The 17,753-nt window shown below is 39.8% G+C and overlaps 1 protein-coding gene across 2 annotated transcripts in view; it reads left to right on the forward strand.

The window, feature by feature from the left end:
• The first annotated feature begins 4,721 nt into the window (after positions 1-4,721).
• BVES (blood vessel epicardial substance) overlaps positions 4,722-17,753 on the forward strand; it is a 26,905-nt gene continuing 13,873 nt past the window's right edge. For both annotated transcript variants that reach the window (XM_008941641.1, XM_008941642.1), the window contains exons 1-3: positions 4,722-4,946; positions 7,156-7,280; positions 17,575-17,753. The exon at positions 17,575-17,753 is cut by the window's right edge and continues 2 nt beyond it. In XM_008941641.1, coding sequence (XP_008939889.1) covers positions 4,724-4,946; positions 7,156-7,280; positions 17,575-17,753 — 527 coding nt within the window. In that variant the 5' untranslated portion in view covers positions 4,722-4,723. The remainder of the gene's footprint in view (positions 4,947-7,155; positions 7,281-17,574) is intronic.

Here is a 17,753-nt window from a genome sequence, read left to right on the forward strand (position 1 = left end):
CTCTTACTTTGCTAAGTCTAAATCCATATGAAGGAAAAATTACTTGATATTAAAAATATTCTAATTATTTGTCTAATGCTCTGTAAAGCTTTCACTTATGATATTTTCCAATTTCTCCAAAGTTATTTATCCATGTTTGTTGCGTTTTTAACTTCTGATATTAATGTACATTTTCATGAATTAAAAACTTGTGCTTAAGACTTTGAAGTCTTATGCTGTGTTTAAAGACCTGATTCTGTACTTCCAAAATTAATGTTGGTCTCTGTGAGGTGGCAGAGGGTAGGAAATGACAATTGCTTGTTCATCTATAGAGTATCAGGTATTGCTAGTTCTTCAAAATTATTTAACAACAGTAGGCATTAGAACTAAGAATTAGGACTAAGAATTAGAACTAAAATTTACAAATTTTATTTTGAATATTTGTCTTTCTGGTGTTAGTGTGAACAAACATTTTAGGTTAGAGCTCGTAACTGCCTACCTTTGTTTTGCTGGTTCTTGAGCAAGGTCCCTTGTTGAAAATCATGGACAGCTCTCCTTCAGAGCCACTGTCACAATCTGCCCTTGTGTCACTTTTCAGATAGCTTAAATCTATTTCTGCCAACTTTAAAATACCATCTTGACAGAGAAGTTCTGCAGCTTTCTGCTATCTGTTTTCCAGTATGTTAGTAATGCTGCAGTGTTTGGAAGTAGTAACTTCAAGTGTCACCACATAAAGGCTTCAAGCTATTGAAGACATGGCTTATAAAAACAAAATAACAAACAAAAAACCAGACATGGCTAGATTGGTTTCCAGGTTCTAATTTAGGCCACTAAGTAGGTAACCCAGACATTCAAAAGCATTTAATGTCCTGATGTGACAATTGTGGACACTTTATTGTCAAAGTCGGTCAATTTATTGTCACTTTATTGTCAGCTGTTATTGACTTACCCAACACTTGTTGGAGAAATGTCTTCCCATTATGACTTTTTATGGCTGGTGGGTTGTGGCATCGGTATCTGTGGCTAACAAGAGTAGTGCTGTTTTGGCTGGGTTGTGAGGAGGATGGTGTTGCCATGTGCTGATTTGACTCGTTGGGTTTCCAGTCTTCAGCTTCAAATGTGTGGTGTCTTTACAGCCGGGTCTTAAAGGGTAAGGTAGCCTCTATTCTTTCTATGACACAGTACAAAATTTTGCTATTAAAAAGTCAGGCATCTGAAAAGTTTTGTCAACTTGTAATTGGATGCAGTTGAAGTTACTTCTTCATTTTGATCTGGAGATGAGTTGATGAAGTTATGGCTGGATCTGCATCTATACATGAGTTTGGTTGTCTTTACTCGTTCTGTTACAGCAGGACAGCTTGTTAAGCAGTGCTTTTCTTGGCAGGTGACTAGGCAGTGAAAGAGTGAATGTCGATAGAAACAGCCAATAATGTTTTGCAAAAGATCTAGAGATCCTGCTCTTTCAGTTCAGAGAGTTTATATTGTTTGAAGACTGCAGTAGCATAGCAATGAGATGTGTGTGAGGTGAGCACAAACACAGTCACACAGTTAGCAGCTACCTTCTTTTATGAGTGCATTAAAATGCCCATCCTGCAGCCTGCAATGGGCTCACGTTTTGTGTTCCTGCATGAGTGGCTTTGTCAGGAAAGTGGACCTGCCCTCATGCTTCTTGTCACTAAATTCTTGCAAAAGAAGGAAAATAGGAGCATGTTTGGATGGTACCTGGACTGTGAATTTGTTTTGGCTCAATGATAATAGGTAACTTTTTATTAATTAGTAGTTAGTGTAAAATTTGTTTATGCCAAAAAATTACATTTTAATTAACCTTTCTGAATAACTAATGTAGGAATGAAAAGAGGAAAGTGAGCTTTTGAGAAACAAGTGAGTTATGTATTTTGGTAAGATTTTTTTTTTTTTTTTTCAGTTTGAAAATCATTTCTATCCAGATATGGATGGCAATATGCCCACGCTAGTGTTTAATTCTGCAAGATGCCTCTGCACGTCCTTTAGCATGCCTTAGCTGTGACAGGCTTTGTGTATTGGAGAGGCAGTGTCAGAGCATCGAGGTTTTCTTTCTGATTTGTTTCATTCCACTATAAAAAAGGGTCTGAAAGATTTGATTTCAAATTGTCCAGCTTGCTTATGCATTCTACACAAGTTGATTTGAGCGGGAAATAGTAAAAAGAGTGGATGTAGCAACTCATTTATTACTTCACAGACCAAGAGGCGCTCTCAAGTAGCAGAGAGATGCTGAGCATATCCCAGTCCGCAGGAAACATCAAGTGCATGAGCTGTGACTCAAAGGTGTCTGCTGAGCAGATGAATTACATGACAGTTGGTAAGCACACACAGCAGGGACCTGCACGGTCTCTGCAGAATTTACTGGAAGGCAAATCCCACCATGTTGCGGAGTCTGTTTGCTCAGGGATATGTGCATGTGTTTCATCAGAGAGACTTGAGCTGAGCTCTGTGTAATCTTTGCTGCTGTGGCAGTGGGGGACCATACCTGCCTCGCTGAAAGCTGGGGTCTCCTACGGTTTTGACAGCCTGCCTAGGAATGGTTGTGTTCCTCCAGCTAAGAACTGCTCTGGGTTGAGAAGAACTTCTGGACTGCTTGTAACACTGGATGCAGTTCCCTAGACACCAGCTTCTAAAGTTTTTAAAGGTAGAGTCTTGAAATCCTCGTTTCTTACAGGAATTTTTTACTTTGTATTAGGAAGATATTTGCCCACAGATTTTTTTTTTTCTTTTAATTGGTGTGAAAGGGAAATATGCTAGATTTATTATTACAACAGAACCCCCCCCCAATGTATTTTTAGATTAGAAATCAGCTTTTATAATGACTGCATCTTTTCCACAAGTTCCACAGACAACCAAAAAAAAAAAGTCTTTCAAGGTTGCTCATAGCAGGTAAACAAAGTGATTTCCCTGAAAGACTGTCAGCCTTGTCATAATTTAGCAGCCTGGGCATCTCCTTTTCTGATTTCGTAGTATCTGATCAACTAGGAGGAGAAATGGTAGTTTTTATTTACTGTTCTCAAAAGTGTTTTGGAGGTTTTTTTTTTAAATTTTATTTTCATACTCTGTTTAATGTGTGCAAGACGTGTAGCTTAGGATAATTCCAAATGATCCTGCAAATCCTGCAAGAAAGCTAGAAATTAAGACTGTCTTTGTTTTTGATTTTGTATGGTTTGTTGGCTTTCTTAACTGCACAGGACATGTTCCTCCTTTAAGACCTTCCATTCCTTATTTAGAAGAGCAGCTTTGTATGCCATAAAGGAGGCTTAAACTACAGAACCCTTTTTTCTTCTTTCTGTCAATTGTCATCTAGATTAAGCTCTCCTAAATATTTACTTTGCCTAAGATTGTGGACCCATTCAACAAATGGTAGACTAAAATGTGTTTTTTAATTTTTTTTTCCTTTTAAATATGCGTAGGACTAGGGAGAATACATAGGATGTGGTGCTGAGCAATGACAGTCATGGTCGCTAGTGTTCAGACAGTTACGTTGTTTGTGTGCCTACAGACCGAGTTTTGTAATGTGCCGTTTTCAAGCCTAGCACCTAGGTAAAAGTCATACTAAAGTATTACTGAGCTATAAATCTAACTTAACCTTTAAAGCCTTTGTAGTTTTGGTTTTTTTTTTTTTTTTTTCTATGAATAATAATGGAAAATATATCCTGGAAAGAGAGGAAAATAACCCAACAGGCCTGTGTATGTGTATTGGGTTTGTGTGGCAAGGCTTTGCTAGTGGGGGTGCTACACGGGTAGCTTCTGTGAGAAGCTGCTAGAAGCTTCCCCTACATCCAGTAGAGACAATGCCAGGTGATGCCAAGGCTGACCCAATCAGCAGCTGTGATAGCACCTCTGTGATAATGTATTTAAGAAAAGGAGGTAAAAAAAGCCATGCACAATTGGAGCCAGAGACAGCAATGAGAATATGTGAGAGAAACAACTCTGCAGACACCAAGGTCAGTGAAGAAGGAGGAGGAGGTACTCCAGGTGCTGGAGCGGAGATTCCCCTGCAGGCTGTGGTGAAGACCATGGTGAGGCATGCTGTCCACCCCTGCAGCCTGTGGAGGTCAACAGTGGAGCAGATAACCACCTGCAGGCCTTGGAGGACTCTACACAGGAGCAGGTGGATGCCCAAAGGAGACTGACCCTGTGCTAGAGCAGACTTCAGGAGGACCTGTCAACACATGGAGAGAAGAGCCCATGCTGGAGCAGATTGTGAAGAGCTGTAGTCCATGGGAAGGACTTATATTAGAGGAATTAATGGAGAACTGCCTCCCATGGGAGGGACCCCATGCTTCAGCAGTTGAAGAAAGTGAGGAGTCCTCCCCCTGAGGAGGAGGGAGCTGCAGAAACAACATGTAATGGAACCCATATTCCCTGCCCCCTGTGCTGCTTGGGGAGGAGGTAGGGAAACAGACAGTGAGGGAAAGATGAGAGAAGTGGCAGAAAGGTGTTTTAAGATTTAGTTTTTATTTCTCCTTAACCTATTGTGTTTTGATTGGTAATAAATTAGTTTTCCCCAAGTCAAATCTGTTTTTGAGTGATTTCCCTGTCCTTATTTCAAGCCACGAGACTTTCATTCTATTTTTCTGCACTGTCCAGCTGAGAAGGGGGGAGAGAGAGTGGCTTTGGAGGGCACCTGACATCCAGCTTGTGTCTAATGTTTTTCAGTTTAATGCACAATGATTTTTATTTTTCCCCTCTATCTCTCTTTGCAGGAGTCTCCAAGATGAATACTACAGAAATGAGCCCACTCACTGTTACTCCACTAGGTTTTATTCCAGACTTAAAAAATGCCACAGTTGTGCCTTTCAATGAGACTGCATGTGAAAACTGGAAGGAGATTCACCATCTTGTTTTCCACGTGGCAAACATTTGCTTTGCAGTTGGACTGGTTATTCCAACTACTCTGAATCTTCATATGATTTTTTTGCGAGGCCTGCTCACCATAGGTAGGAGAATTATTCTGGGGACATCTGCAGCCTTTGTGTAACAGAAGTAGCAGTTTGTGACCGTTATGGAGCTTTCTCTCGGTCCCTTGAGTTTACGGTGAAATTCCAGCATGTGTTCACGATCGTTGTACTCTGCAAAAAGTGTTTTTGGTGTAAGTGGGGTCTGTTCTGACCCCGACAGACCTTTTTGAGAAATTTTATATGTCTCTTGGCTCTTGTAAGTTCCATGTCTGGTAAGTTTTATCTTCAAACCTATGTATATGTTGACTGGAAAACAAGTGGATCCCATTTACTTCAGATATAACTTGCTTCTTAAAGTTCATTAAATTCCAAATCATACTTAAGTCTATGAATTCTTAAGACCTTAATCTTAGATTTCAAGTAGGTACATGGGCTGGTATGTCTACAACAGGTAAGGTTTTCTTTGAGAAGCTTGATATCACCGTATGTTCTTTAAATGTGGGTTCGACCATGTGGCATTTGTGGGTCACCAGTGTTACTGCCCGTTTATTAGCACAGGCTTTCGATATGGAGTGCTGTCTGTGTTCTCCTGCAGTCAGTACTATTTCCACCACCACTGCAGGCATCTTGTGATAGCAAAATTTGACTTCAGAGGAAAAACTAATTTGGGTATGCTTGAGACTAAGCAAGCATGATTTTATTTGTAATACTCTTGCAGTTCTATAGCTATTTTAGAGCCCTAGTCCTTTGTGAGGGACAAGGTCTGTGTGGTCAAAGGAGTGGTCAATCATTGCAGCACTAGAAAGATAACCCTGCGTTTATTGTTACAGCACAGAGCATGCTTAAGTACTTCTAAATGAGAATACTTCTTCATAAAACTGATCCATACTATTATATGATATAATTTCTGTGGTTGACCTTAAAATGATCTTGCCTTTTTTTTTTTTTTTATAGCTATTATAGGAATACTTACCAAAACAGACTGCACTGAGGACCAAGGGTCTGAACATTGCAAGACTTTGTCTGTATAGTTCTTGTTTTAAAAGCAGTGGGAGCTCTGCACTTGCTGAGCCTGCCACTTTGGTCTGTAGGTCTTGTTGCAGTTTGAAGGGATAGGGAACTGGAACTTTTCAGATTTATTTTGTGGGCAGCAGAAGTAATGAAGCCTGGTTCCTGGGGATTAGTCCCCATTACTTTGATAACAGTGCCCACCTATACTGCTCCACAATACTGCTCCTCTTCAATACTTCCAGGCTTCATATCTTCCCATCCCTTGCAGTCTAATTAACCAGTTAATCGAGGGTTGTCACATTGTGATTTTTCTGATCTGTACATAACTGCTGCCTGGCCAATCATCAACCCAGACAGAACAGATAATGCTGAGGTCTTGAATCCACCATCTTGAGGGAGTGGGGAAAGGGGAACTAGTTTAGCACCTTCTTGTTGTCTTTGCATGAAACTTAAGGGAATATACCTGTGACCTCTACAACCATCTTCATGACATGGTAGGTTCACAGTTATCTGGAAGAGACTCACTGATGCATAATCTATCATTTGATAAGTATTGTCTTTTGTAGGCTAAAAATAGTATCCCTAATCATACAGAATTAATAATGACAGTTGCTTTAAAAGCTAAGGCAAAGTAAAGCATCTAAAAAAAGAGTAAACAATTGAAATTTTCTCTTTGATGTCATAGAAGAGAATTTGAGTTCCTGCTGTAACCTTGCCAAAAGGTAGTGATGATGCTTTCTTTAAATTTTCAAAAATACCTGTGTACTTCAGGAGATGCAGTGTGGTTTTGGTTGTTTTTTTTAGTTTCTTGTTTCTCTAATTAATGCAATACTAGTCATAAAGTATTGTGAGCTACTTAATTTGTTTTTAAGATACAGTCTTCCATTGTCCCATTTCTACTTGATTTTAGTAACAGACTATTTTAGGCTCCACCTTTCTGCTTTTCCCAGTCCTGATCTGAATTACTGTTGCTCCAGTATTGCAGTGCCATGCAATAGGACTGCAAGCTGCTGTCAGCCTGCTCTCAGTGCCTGTTTGTAGCACTATAGTGATTAGCTCTGCTACCAGTGCATGCATTGATCCACAGAGCCTGACTGTACTGTAGTAAAGCTCGAGAATATATTTCATTCTCATATAATTACACCCAGTACACACATTCTTGATGACTTTGTACAAATGTGTTAGTTGTCTGGTGAAATTTAACTTCCTTTTTTTTTTTTTTTTTTAATTTTTACAGGATGTGCATTGTTCATCATTTGGGCTACACTCTACCGTTGTGCCTTGGACATAATGATCTGGAATTCTGTGTTTTTGGTTGTCAACCTCTTACATTTCATATACCTAGTGTATAAAAGAAGACCGGTATGTATAGCTGCTATATTGCACAAGCAGTCTAGTAAGTTGTAAGAAAAAGGAAATTTTGCCCATGTTTGCTGGACAAACACAGCAGTCCTTGAATTTGACAGGAGTTCTTTTGGGTGAAGTCAGTTAGCTACTTCAGGAAGGATCCAGACCATAAGTATAATCTGATAAAGTAAATAATTATTTCCTTGAAATCCATCTTCTTGAAAAATTATTTTACTTCAGAAGTTACTGTTGGCTTGTTTTGGCTGTTGTGTTTTGGTAGTAAGGGTTACACTGTTTCTTTGCAAAGAGACCAGAAATGGTATTTTGGGATTTATGTATGGGTTTTTTGGTCATTTTCCTCGCCCTCCCACCCACAAGAGGACATGGATACAGACCTCCTGAAATAAAATCCTACTAAGATACTTAAAATTGTGCATTTCAGGACAGTTGTTTAAAAAAAAAAAAAAAAAAAAAAAAGTTAGGAGTTTGGTAGGGATTAAACTTTCTTACCTCACTTTAAACATCCTCTATGGTGGGAGAGGAGACTGATAAATGACAAGTGCCCTGATAGACTGTTATTTCAACATAGAAACAAATGCTGGTGTCCATTTATAAATGGCCTTCACACTCTTTGCTTTGTTGGTAAGTGCTTTAGCCCACATAGTTTGTGTTACCACATTTCTTTTAAATGCAAATTAGAAGTAAGAGAGACGCTAGTACCCTTTTTGAACATTGTGGGACTCAGAGGTAAGCAGCAAAATTGAGTAAGGTGTGGGAAGAGCAGTGTTAAGAAAGATGATCGTTCCTTCTGTCCCATTTAGAGAATTCATTGAGTTTTGTGGGTCATGTCTTGGAATTTTTAAACTTTTATTGCCTTCAGAAGGGTGCACTAGAATAACTATCTTCAAATGCACTCTTAAGAATGTATTTTGAAATGTGTATCAAAAATACAGACTTCTTTGCTATGCCTTCAGCTAAATGTATATCCAATATAAAATCAATTTATTTTGTCAGAACATACTTCTAGATAAATAATGCTGTTTCTGCAGAACTATTAGCAGCCCAGCTTTCTGTTAGCATATGCACATAAAAATTAGGTACTCTTTAATATGATAGTTGCTATTATGTGCCAATCAAATATTAATGAAGTGCTAAGTGTTCAAAATATTAATATTACATTCTCTAGTCTCCAGAATCTAAGGCAGATAGATTTATAATGTGAAGATTACAGGAATATACATGGATTTAAAATATCAGCAGAATAACTGTCTCTGCCCTGAATCAGACACATTCTGGAAGTTTGTAACAGATGGTACAAAAAAAAAAAAGCAAACCTTGCTGGCTGGAAATAAGCTCTTTGCTAAGTCAACACAGCCTGTGTGAGAAAGCAGCTAGGAAATTAGTAACCACCTCCTTTCCTGGCCAGGCAACATAAAGATTGACTTCTGTCTTGCCTAAAAGATAGGTTAAAACTAGCTAGACAGATCTACTCCTGAACATTTATAGAAGTGTAGTAAATATTTCTACTTATTTAAATTACTGTCAGAGAGTAATCTTTCCAGTTAAAGGGTAACTTCCTCTTTTGTTCATATTGCTAATGCTATGACTTGATCCTGTTCAATCCATTTGCCATTCTCAAGACAAAGCAGCATCGTAAAACTGCACCATATTTCTGCTAGTCAGCCCTGGCCATGCTGCCCAATGCACCACACGAGGTAACAGTTGTGATGGTGTGGCTCTGAACACTGGCTCTGCGTGTCTGAAGCCAGAGCCTGCGTGTGTGTGTGTCTGCGGTTAGATATCCTGTGCAGGCACTCTGACTTCTAGTATGAGATGAGCTCATGTTGCATCCTTTTCCCCTCAACGAAGCCACCAAGTTAGCATGTTCTGCTTCCTCTCAACCCACCAGCTGAGACTTTTAATATCATCTCAAGGCCTCTAGTCCTTTGTGGGATGGGACAGGAGTTGGGGTCAAATTACTGGATGATATATAATCATCCTATTGACGTGCCAACTGTTTTCACTAAATGCTCTGGTGTATTTTTTAGCAGAATTGTTTGTAGGAGTTAAGATAGGTGGTGCAAGTGGATGAAGTGCGCTATAGGTGGGTTTAAAAAGAAGGAATTATATAACGACATGAAACTTGACTGATAAACTGTCAGTTGCCAAAGCTGGTAGAAAATTACCTCTAGGAGGGGAAGGACTGGACAACTTGCCTTTAATTTTGTTTTCCATTTCTGTAGCACTTCTTCCCCCGTGGCTATGTAACCACATCAGAATCGAGGTGCTTGGCACTCCCATAGACTGTGCACCATGTACATGCGGCGCAAAACCCACAGCTATTCTTATATAGAGTAAACTGGAATTTAGGCAGGGAATGTTGGAGGAAATGTAGAAAAGTAGACTTTGATGGACATCTAAAATGCTGTGGAAGTTAAGCATTTCAACTTGAGTAGAATCAGAGGAGGCTGTTGAAGTAGAATTTAAAGCAAATGAAAGAGTGATAGCTGAGATCTTTACCAGTATGGCTAAAAAATGCAGAACAAACTCTAACAGATGACCACAGCATATAAAAAGAGGCTAAAGTTTAAACTGAAGCTGTGACAAGTTGACAAATTGAGAGCATCTACTTTATATGTGTTAAGAAAAGAAGGGTTCTACCTATAGCAGTGTTCTTCTAGCATGTAGCATAGATTCACCCAAAAGTTGCCATCTTCAGGGCTATGTGACCTTTGCAACTTAAAGCTTAGCCAAGAATGAGTTCTGGTACACAAAGGAACACCAGTAGGTGGCTACTCTATTAAGATTTAAAGTAACTTCAGTAATATTCTTTCCATTAAGTTTAAGAAATTACAGTGTTTATGAACATTGCATGAAAAATTTACTATTTTAATTGATGTAATACATAGTATTTTCAGTAATTATTTTAACATAAGGGTTTGTGGGTTTTGTTTGTTTGTGTTTTTTTTTTTGTTGTTGTTTGTTTGTTTTTTTGGGTTTTTTTTGGTTTTTTGTTTAAATGCCCCTCTATGTACTTTAACGCTAATTCCTTTTCAGATTTAGTTCTCAGCTCACTGTCCAACAGTGAGCTTATAAAGAAAGGTCTTTTTTTTTTTTTTTTTTTCAGAAAGACCTGAAAGGAAACATTGCAAGATAAGACTTGAATTTGCTTTCCTTTAGGACTTTTAGGCACATAATTTGGGCAGAAATTCTAAGAGTGAGTAACAGTTGAGTTGTAACAGCTTTGCATGGGACAGGATGAGAAACCTAAACATGGATGGTTTTTCTATTCCATACTGTAAGTCCTGCATAAAGAAATGTTAGTATCTGGCTCTTGTTAGAGCCAACCTAAATACTTCCCATGTCACGATAAGAACACCAAACAGTTACATGTGCCCAACTTGATCTATGGTGTGAAAACTTCAGACAGTCACACTCCTACTTCTTTGGCTCCTGATTGAAACCAGAGGAGAGTGGGGCTCCTACGTGGCTGGAGTTCTCCCTGCAGCTGTAGACAGCAAGCTTTTGCTCCAGCCACTGACATCTGAAATGTGAGTTAGGCACACACTCTGCTGTTCGACCTCATTCTAGAACATGGGAGGAGTGCTTGCACAGCTAGATACCTACTAGGAGGCAAGCCAACAGGTCTGGCATTCACCTGAGTGCAGTGCCTGTCACAGTATGTGCTCATGCTTGACTGTGTCCTTACTTGGATACAATGTCATCAGGGGACCTTCCTGGCTAGGGTCCTGTGCTTGTGCTCGAGTTCAGCAATGTTTAAATAGTCTTAATGGTGGTAGTTTTTAGGTAATTTAATGTCCTACTCTAACTCTGTCTAGGTCTTTGCATGACTCCCATCACTGTATCTGATTGTGGCCTAGGGTTTGTGCTTTGAGCTAACATGTCTACCAAATTACAGTAAAGGTAAAACTACTCATTTCACACTTGTGCCTGTATGAGTTTCCATACTGTAGCTAGTTCTCCCTGTCCATGGCAAAACATAGCAATTGTTTCATAGGGAAGCATGAGAAAAGTTTCTCAAACTAAAAATAAAGCATTGGAAAGATCTAATGAAAACTTTGCCCTGGGCAGTGAGGGTACTTACAGCTGTGTTAGCAAATGACAGAATAAGTAGTTGAAGTCAACTGTATTAAAATAGTTTCCTGAATACATATGCCAGCTCTGCATATCCCACTATTATTGAAGTATAGGATTCCATACCAAGTCCGTGAACAACAAATGTGACATGGTTAAAGTTTCCTGTTTCTTAGTTGGTCAGGTGAAACCTCTCTGGCATGTAGGTCTTTGTAGATGTGCACACACCTATTTCAAAACACCTTTTTGTGGTGGTAAACCTTGCAGCACTTAAATCAGATCCATGCCCCCAGCTCCATATTCTAGATATTGAACAGAATGCGGGAGCTTGCAGGAACAGTCTTCCATGAGAACGCTTCCTAAATGCTCCTTCTGGTGAGACTGGAGTTACTACCAGAAAAGCCACCTTAAACAAAATGTCAGTTCTAGTGACTCTAAAAATGAGTGACTACACCTTGACAGTCTTTACAATTTTGGAGTAAAATCATGAAACCACCACAGATGCCTTTAATGAATATCTCTTTTTTTTTTCTTCATCTTCTGCAATATTGAAATGCTTTCTAAAGACAGAAATGTGCAGGAAATAGAAACAGTAAAATGTAGGAGGAATGTCAAATACTTCTGATTGGGAGGTGCTTTACATAGGCATTGACTGGTTTCTTAGCTATTTACAGTTACATTCTGATACTTGCCTTGAAATACTACGTCATCCAGGCCACAGGCGCTCCCAGAAATGAAGGGCCTCTGAAAGGAAGAATTTAATACTTGAGTCTAACAATTAAGAGCACTTTCAAGGTGCATGAATAATTATTTATGGTCTTTACTTCTGTGACAGTAGTTTTACCTTATGAAATAGGGAGTGGAATAACCTTACCTTATGTCATCCATCTTCAAGTTAAACATGTATCTTTTAAGCTTGTTGTCCAGCATGATTCAACCCACCCACCCACCCAGTATCTGTTTAAGATGTGATAGTGCTGTCCCTCTCCACTGGCTAGAGAACAAGCCTGTGCAACCATTATAAACCAACAAACCTTGCTTTTTGTAGTTTTAGGTGAAATGTACTTCATTGCTGCTCTCTAGCAGTACGACGGGGGGAAAAAATTCAAACTGGTTCATACTAATCTAAACTAACACAACAGAGAACTGGAGTCTGGCTTTCAAAAGACTTGTATTCCTACCACTGTAGGTGTGGTTTGAGAACTGTGGGTACTCAGCTTCACTGTAGGTATGTGACTTCTCTGAAAACTGGGCTCTATATACCTAGTAAATTTTGTGGGTTTAAACAATAGCTGAAATTATGTAGAAAGAGGGTAATATCCACAATAATATATGAATCTCTTTGTTAGAGTATGATCAGCAAGCTTTCTTGAAGTGATGCCTGGTAGTCACACAAGTCTTTTCACCTGTCTTACATATTCAGTTTATTATGAACTTGAAGGCTTTTTTTAAGTCCTTTTCCTATGGAAAGCTAGAGAATGAGGGGGAAAAAAAAATTCTTGTGAACTCATTTTGAATTAGAATTTCTGTCTGCAGCTATTGTATTGCTCATCTCAAAATCAATTTTATTTAGTCATCCCTGTAAGTGATGTTCTTAAGGAAGAAAGGAATGGAAGAATAATTACAAGATAGTCATATTACAAAATGAATAATTGATATTTTCAGTTGTTAAATATTTATTTTATTAAATGGAGCATGCAAATTAGCAGCGAGTTTCTTTTCTGACCAGATTATTCCTGTGGTTTTTGACTCCTTGGAGCTTTACAGATTTGGCTTTTTTAGTCTGAGTGGAAGCTGAAAGAGTCTCATCAGTGTCTCTACAGAGCTCTGACTTGGAGCTCTGGCAGCATCCCAGAATATTTCAACCACTGCTGAACAAAACACTACACCTACCCCTATAGCTCATTTAGAATATGACCCACGAGCATGGCTGGAGGAACAGTCAGCTGTACTTATTGAAGGGTGAACAGTCTGTCGTGAGGGAGACCATCTGAAGTATATCCATGGTGTCCAACCTGATCAGTCTTTAAGAAAGTGGTTATTATGCCTGCTTTCTCTTTCAAGTATTAACACGTTAGAGAAAGATCAGGAAACCTGAATTACGTGTTAGTTAAGGGATTGCATTAACACTCCAGGGCCAGATCCTGACAGCATGTCTGTATGTGTTGTTTTGAATTCAGGAGTCTTGGGAGCTACTAATATGTTCATCTGAGAACAGAATTTATCTTTCTTTGAGTTGTGGTGGTCATGTATAGAAAGAGATGCAAGTTAAAATGGATTACTTAAAATTGTGGGAATTCCTGGAAAACCTTTTAGCAAAACAAGTAGTCATCTAACTTCAGAGGTATATGAAACATATTTTGAAATACAGATCAGAGCAATCCCCAACACATTACAATTTTTCTTGCTAGTCTAAATTTTTAATCCTTGTTTTGCCTCTGTAGATGTCCTTTGAGGTGTTAAAGACCATGGCATAAGGAACATAGAGGAAATTCAAAACCTGGGTTTCATAAAAACATAGTCACTGGTGGAAGATTTAATTAGTAATGGATTCTGTGTGAAACCAGCATAATTTCAGGTCAGGTGACATCTTACCGGACATGTGTAACTCCATGAGCCATGATGACACGCACCCACCAGTGCTGATGTCACTGTGATGCTACACTCGATAATCTTTGAACAACTGTGGTGACTGGGAGGAGTGCTAAGGAGTGGTGGAAAGCAAATGCCACTCCATCAAAAAGGGCAAGGAGGATCCAGGGATTTTGAGGCTGGTCAGCCTCTACCTTGATCCCTGAGAAGGGGATGGAATAGCTAATCCTAGACACCATTTCTGTGCATGTGAAGGACAGGAAGGTGATTGGGAGTGTTCAGCATGGGTTCACCAAGAGGAAGTCATGCTTAAGCAATCTGACAACATTCTATGATGAAGTGACTGGCTAGATAGATGGGAGGAGAGTGGTGATTGTTGTCTTCCTTTACTTCAGTAAGGCTTTCAGTGCTGTGTCCCATAAAATCCTTGTAGAGCAGCTGTCATGAGGACATGAGTGAGATGGATTGAAAACTGGCTGAACAGCTGAGCTGAGTGCAGTAATCAAGGGTATGAAGTCTAGCTGGAGGTGTGTGCTATATATACTAGTGTGTGGTGTGTACACTAGTGGTGTAACCGAGGGGGGTCACTGCTGCGTCCAGTCCTGTTTGACGTCTTCATTGGTGATCTAGATGATGAGGCAGTGTGTAATCTGATGACACAAAACTGGGAGGAGTGGCTGATAGGCCAGAAAGTTTGGAGGCCGTCCGTAGGGGCCTCAACAGACAGGAAAAATGGGACAACAAGAACCTCAGGAGGTTCAACAAGAAGTGCAAAGTCCTGCACCAGTGGAAGAGTAACCCCATCCACCAGCACATGCTGGGGACTGACCAGCTGGAAAGCAGCTTTGCAGAAAAGGACCTGAACATAAACCAGCAATATGCCCTTATAGTAAGGAGAGGCAACAGTATCCTGGGCTGCATGAGGAAAAGCATTGCCAGCAGGTCAAGGGAGGAGATCATTCCCTTGCTCAGCACTAGTGAGGCTTGCCTGAGTTCTGGGTCCGAGTATGGACTTCTGTTGAAGCGAGATCTGGACTTACTGGAGAGAGTCTGCTGAAGGGACATGAATATGATTAAGGGACTGGAGCATCTATCCTGCAAGGAGAGCTGGGACTGTTCAGCCTGGAGAAGGGAAGGCTCAGGGGGATCTTGTAAACGTATGTAAATACTTGAAGGGGAGGTGCAAAGAGAGCAGAGCCAGGCTCTTCTCAGTGGGACAGGACTAGAGGCAGTGGGTACAAACTGAAACACAGGAGGCTCTAGCTGAACATCAGGAAACACCTTTTCCTGTGACCGTGATCAAGCACTTGCACAGGTTGCCCTGAAATGTGGAGTGTTCATTCTTGGCAACAGTCAAAAGCTGTCCAGATGTGGTCCTGCACAGCCTTGCTCTAGGTGACTGCCTGAGCAGAGGGATGGACCAGATGACCTCCAGAACTCTCTTCCCACCTTCAGCCATGCTGACATTCCGTGGCTTTATTGTTAACTTCGTCTAAACATGTATATTCTAGCCGCCTTCTTGGTCCTAATACCGCTTCTGGGACAGAAGTGAAATTGTAGGACAGAAGTGTTTTTTTACTACTATTACATGTTACAAAATTATGATAGAGCACTGAAACAGCTTGATTTAAATGCCCTAAGGAGGCAGCAATTCACATTTTATTGAAGCTTATGTATGGACACATCAAAATACCAAACAAATTGAATACTTTAATACAGTTGTGACACAGATATCTACGCAGATACTGCACACAGTTAATTCAGCTATCTGTAAGGAAAATAAAGTTTTCAGAAGCTCTTTCACAAGGATTTTACATGTTAAGCCCTTGGAAGCAGGTATCAGGCTATGTGTGGCACATGGAGGCTGCATAAAAATCCCAGTGGATCATAAATTTGTTTTTATGGTTTGAAGCTGTCTGGGTAGAAAGTAAAGTCTGCAGGTTTTGGATATCCTTTTGTTGAGCTTTTGTGGAAATGTAAAGGCCAAAAAGTCACAAAATGATAATGGCAAGGTCACATAAGCCGCCTTATCTCTCCTGATAAAGAATTTAATAACAAAGTCTATACTATTTCTCTAGGATTAACCAAGCATCTCTGCCTACAGGATTGTCACTTCCAGAGTGATTCCCATGGTGTTCGGTGGCCAGCACATGGGATGGACCACATCCAGTGATTGAGGCTGTCTCTGAAGTACTCCAAATATGGTTCCATACAGCTAGAAAGTTTCTGCCTCAGCTCAATTTGTCCTGTATTTAAATAAACTTGAAATTGAATAAGGAAACCACCTCAGTTTTCCAAGAACTAATTGTTGTGCTTGATTTACTGATTCACATGCGCTCGGAGATGATTTTTCATGTGGAATACATACATTTCTTAGGGGATAACAACTAGTATTTTCACCCTAAAATGCTCTCCTGGGGAAGAAACAGTGGATACCTGACAGTTTGAAGCCCTCATGGGCCTCAGACAGCCTGGGGCCTTCTATGGTCATTCTAGATTTCCCACCTCTTTCAGCCACAAGTTGACCATAAGTTTCTCAGTTCCTAATGTTGGCTGCTGTCAGCTGAAAAGTGACTCCTAGACTCCTGTGCTGCCACCTTCTCTCCTCCCCTGTTTTTAATAATGAAATAAAAAAAAAAAAATTAAAAAGCACCAAACTAGAAAATTGCATAAACTTGGAATATTCTCATTTGTTAATGTAGCGACTCTGTTTTTCTTCTTTCCTGCCTTTTTTCTTGGTTGCTTTTTCTTATTGTCTGTCCTATGCACATTTTATCTTTTCGTTAGCTGATGCTTATTGTTCTAATTTGTTTTCCTCCCAGCAAATATGCAGGCTTTGTTCTGGCTGCTTCTGCTTTCAGGGAGGCTGGGACACTGTCTCATCCCCTGCTGCCTTCATTCAGGAAAGATTTCCAGGCTTAGGATTTCAGCCAACATCCTTTCTCTCATTGCCACTGCCTGAGTTTGGGTGGGCTCCTAGATGTGAGATGTTCAGCTGGCAGTGTTTTTTGTGGTGTGGTTTGGTTTGTGTTTTGTTTTTTCTCCTTCATCACACGTGGTTTCAATATGATGGGTTTGTTTTTCAAGACTTGCTTTTCTACTCCAAGTAAGCCAAGAAGTTCAGGGATGAAAGGGGCTCCCAGGAGAGCCTGGGGCAGGCCAGAATGAGGTGTGCATGTGGTGTTAAAAATGCAGGCAACCTCATTTTCTTTCCTGTGTAATTCTGGCCCAGGTTCTATTTGCTGTTATATCAACAGGAGCCTCAGAAGACTCCTTGTGTCTTATTTAATGTGCCACTTGAATAGAGCAGCATTCTAAAACAGCAGTGTACCAGCCTGGCTAATTTTAGATAAGGTGGTTGGTTGTTTTGGTGTGTGTGTGGGTTTTTTTTTTTGTTTTTTTTTGTTTCTTTATTTATTTGTTTGTTTTTTTTTTTTTTTTGTTTTTTTTTTTGTTTTTTTTGTCACTCTGTCCTAGTCAGGGCTTGTTTACCACTTCTTTCCTTTCTGAAAAATAGAACAAAGATGTTCCTCAAATATAGCAACTAAAGCATGCATGCAGTCTCATCCTTCTTTAACTAATGCATCTGTATTTATTGATGTCTTTTGGTTTTGCATTCTAGATCAAGATAGAGAAGGAGCTTAGCAGCCTCTACAAGAGAATGTTTGAACCTCTCCATGTGCCTCCAGAGCTCTTCCAAAAACTAACTGGACAATTCTGCAACATTCAGACTTTAAAGACAGGTCAAGCCTATGCTGCAGAAGATAAAACATCAGTTGATGATAGGCTAAGCATCCTGCT

The sequence above is a fragment of the Merops nubicus genome, unplaced genomic scaffold (assembly GCF_000691845.1).
Source record: "Merops nubicus isolate BGI_N331 unplaced genomic scaffold, ASM69184v1 scaffold1786, whole genome shotgun sequence".
NCBI lineage: Eukaryota > Metazoa > Chordata > Aves > Coraciiformes > Meropidae > Merops > Merops nubicus.